The sequence below is a fragment of the Apodemus sylvaticus genome, chromosome 1, assembly GCF_947179515.1.
Source record: "Apodemus sylvaticus chromosome 1, mApoSyl1.1, whole genome shotgun sequence".
Taxonomy (NCBI): domain Eukaryota; kingdom Metazoa; phylum Chordata; class Mammalia; order Rodentia; family Muridae; genus Apodemus; species Apodemus sylvaticus.
The window spans coordinates 197,691,694-197,693,891 of NC_067472.1; the positions used below are offsets into that span (position 1 = coordinate 197,691,694).

At 40.1% G+C, this 2,198-nt stretch overlaps 1 protein-coding gene across 1 annotated transcript; it reads left to right on the plus strand.

Annotated features, from left to right (window-relative positions):
- Window positions 1-382: 382 nt before the first annotated feature.
- LOC127669919 (60S ribosomal protein L36-like) lies at window positions 383-697 on the plus strand. Its single transcript, XM_052164203.1, has one exon. It carries the CDS (start codon window positions 383-385, stop codon window positions 695-697), a length of 315 nt encoding a protein of 104 aa, XP_052020163.1.
- Window positions 698-2,198: the final 1,501 nt, after the last annotated feature.

The following is a 2,198-nucleotide window of genomic DNA, read 5'->3' on the forward strand; positions in this document are numbered from 1 at the left end:
CCAGTGACTGTGATGTTGTTTTAGCAATTAGCCTATTTAGGCAATATGCTGTTGCACTTCATAAAAATGTTCTCTGGATTAAACACACATGTGTATCAAGATTAGAGACAAAGAAGTATAATGTCTATTTGCAATAGACTAATAAATAGAAAACCTGTTTATTTTTTCTATTGTTGTCTATGCTATATTATTTATAGAAAATAATGAAATAAACCTAGTCCTCCACAAACCATGAAGTGCACAATATATGATAAAGGTAAACGGATGGAGCCTGGATAATCGAGTAGAAGGAACTAGCAACTTCCAGGAAAGTAGGTTAGAGAATAAGCTTGAAATAACAAACTGGGCTTCCTGTCCTGGCTGTGGTAGGAGAGCAGCAGCCATGGCCCTGCGCTACCCCATGGCCATGGCCTCAACAAAGCCACAAGGTGAAGAAGAACATCAGGGAACCAAGGCACAGCCGGCCTTGGGGCACCTCACCAAGCTCACCAACTTCGCGAGGGATGCGATCCAGGAGGTGCAGGGCTTCGCTCCCCAAGCGCAGCGCGCCCTGGAGTCGCTCAGTGTCCACAGACACGTGCGCACTCTAGTTCATCAAGAAGAGGGTGGGCGCGCACATCTGGGCCACGAGAAAGCGGGAGGAGCTGGCAATATCCTGGCCGCCATGAGGAAGGCAGTCGCCAAGGAAGATTTATGAACCATCCCCCATAAAAGATAGTTCCAAAAAAAGAAAAAAAGAACAAAATGGTAGTCTGCAGAGTTTCAGCAGGTGCACATGTTATTTTCTTTCCTATCACTGCAGTTTACCTGTCTAGACAACTGTCATGGAGGTTTTTATCCTTTAAAAGAAGCAAATTCACTTGCCTGAATGGGCAGGATAATTTGTTTATAAACATTAATATTTGACTTGCCATATGTTCATTTGCTTCTTTGGGCAGGAAACCCTGTAGCACAGGGTGACATAATAAATTATATAAGATGATTCAGGATTTCTGCTCTACTTTTCACTGGATCTGGATACTGAGATTGCAATGATTCAGCACCAGCAAGTTTTATGCAGTGCTGAGGACAAATATCAAAACTTAGTGTCTGTTAACCCAGCAATTTACCAACTGAGTTGTACTACGAATTCTGTGTATTTGATTTAATCAGAGCAAAATGCTTCTCATTATTTAAAAATGTGTGTCACAGCAGAACTGAAAAAAATTAGAACACCATAGATGCAAAGTTGTGCTGACTCGTCTAGTTCAGGCCTGTGTTCAAAACTAGGAAAAGAGAGAGAAGAGAGATGAAGACACCAAGAGTGATAGAGTGAGTAGAATTTTATCTCAGAAATTAAAATAATCTGCACATGATTGGGGTCTGGGATTATGCTGGTTAATATTTTGTCTAACAGAGTCAAATAGGGTGACATTACATATATTATATTCATCTCACATAATGAAATCATGACCCCCAAACACATGTTCTTTACACTTGCAGTTCCTAAAATTTCAGGGACAATAATATCCAGTCTCAAGGCTGAGGTGAGAAATTGTGCTCATAATGATTGCTTCGTGCTGGGGATTTGTGAGAACACATTCTCAGATACTGTAATAGGGCCTCACAAATGAAAAGAATAAGATTCCTTAACAATGAAAATAAATGTATTAGTAAGAAGCCTTTGAGATTGAACAACCCTACACTGACCTGAGCCTTCTGTTCTTTCTTTGAGCTATTTTCCAGAGCTCTGTAAAATGTAAAAAGGCCAGAGGCTGAGGCACTGATCCAGGAAGCTTTGCCCTGTAGCAAAGAGGAACTACACCTGTGACAGGGCAGATTCTAAGGTAATAAGTAAGGTTGTGTGTAAGGCAGTTTGAATGTCTGTGAATTTGTAGCACAGCAAACGTGCCCCTTATACCACAAATACAACATTTTGTTCAGGTAGAATGTAATAGGCATTGGATTTCTGAAACCATACAGAAAACAGGATTGTAAACTACCACAGTAACTCTGCATATATGGTAATGAACAGCAGTAACACAAAGTTGTCCATAATTCTTTCTTTGTTATTAAAGAGCCTGTTATAGTAGTGAGGTAATCTGATTTCTGATGTTACGTTTACTTAGCTTTACTTGAGTTAACAAGTTTTGGATATACATGAGTTTATAGTGTGGATGCTCATATGTACTGCGCATGTGTTGGCACTCACTACACAT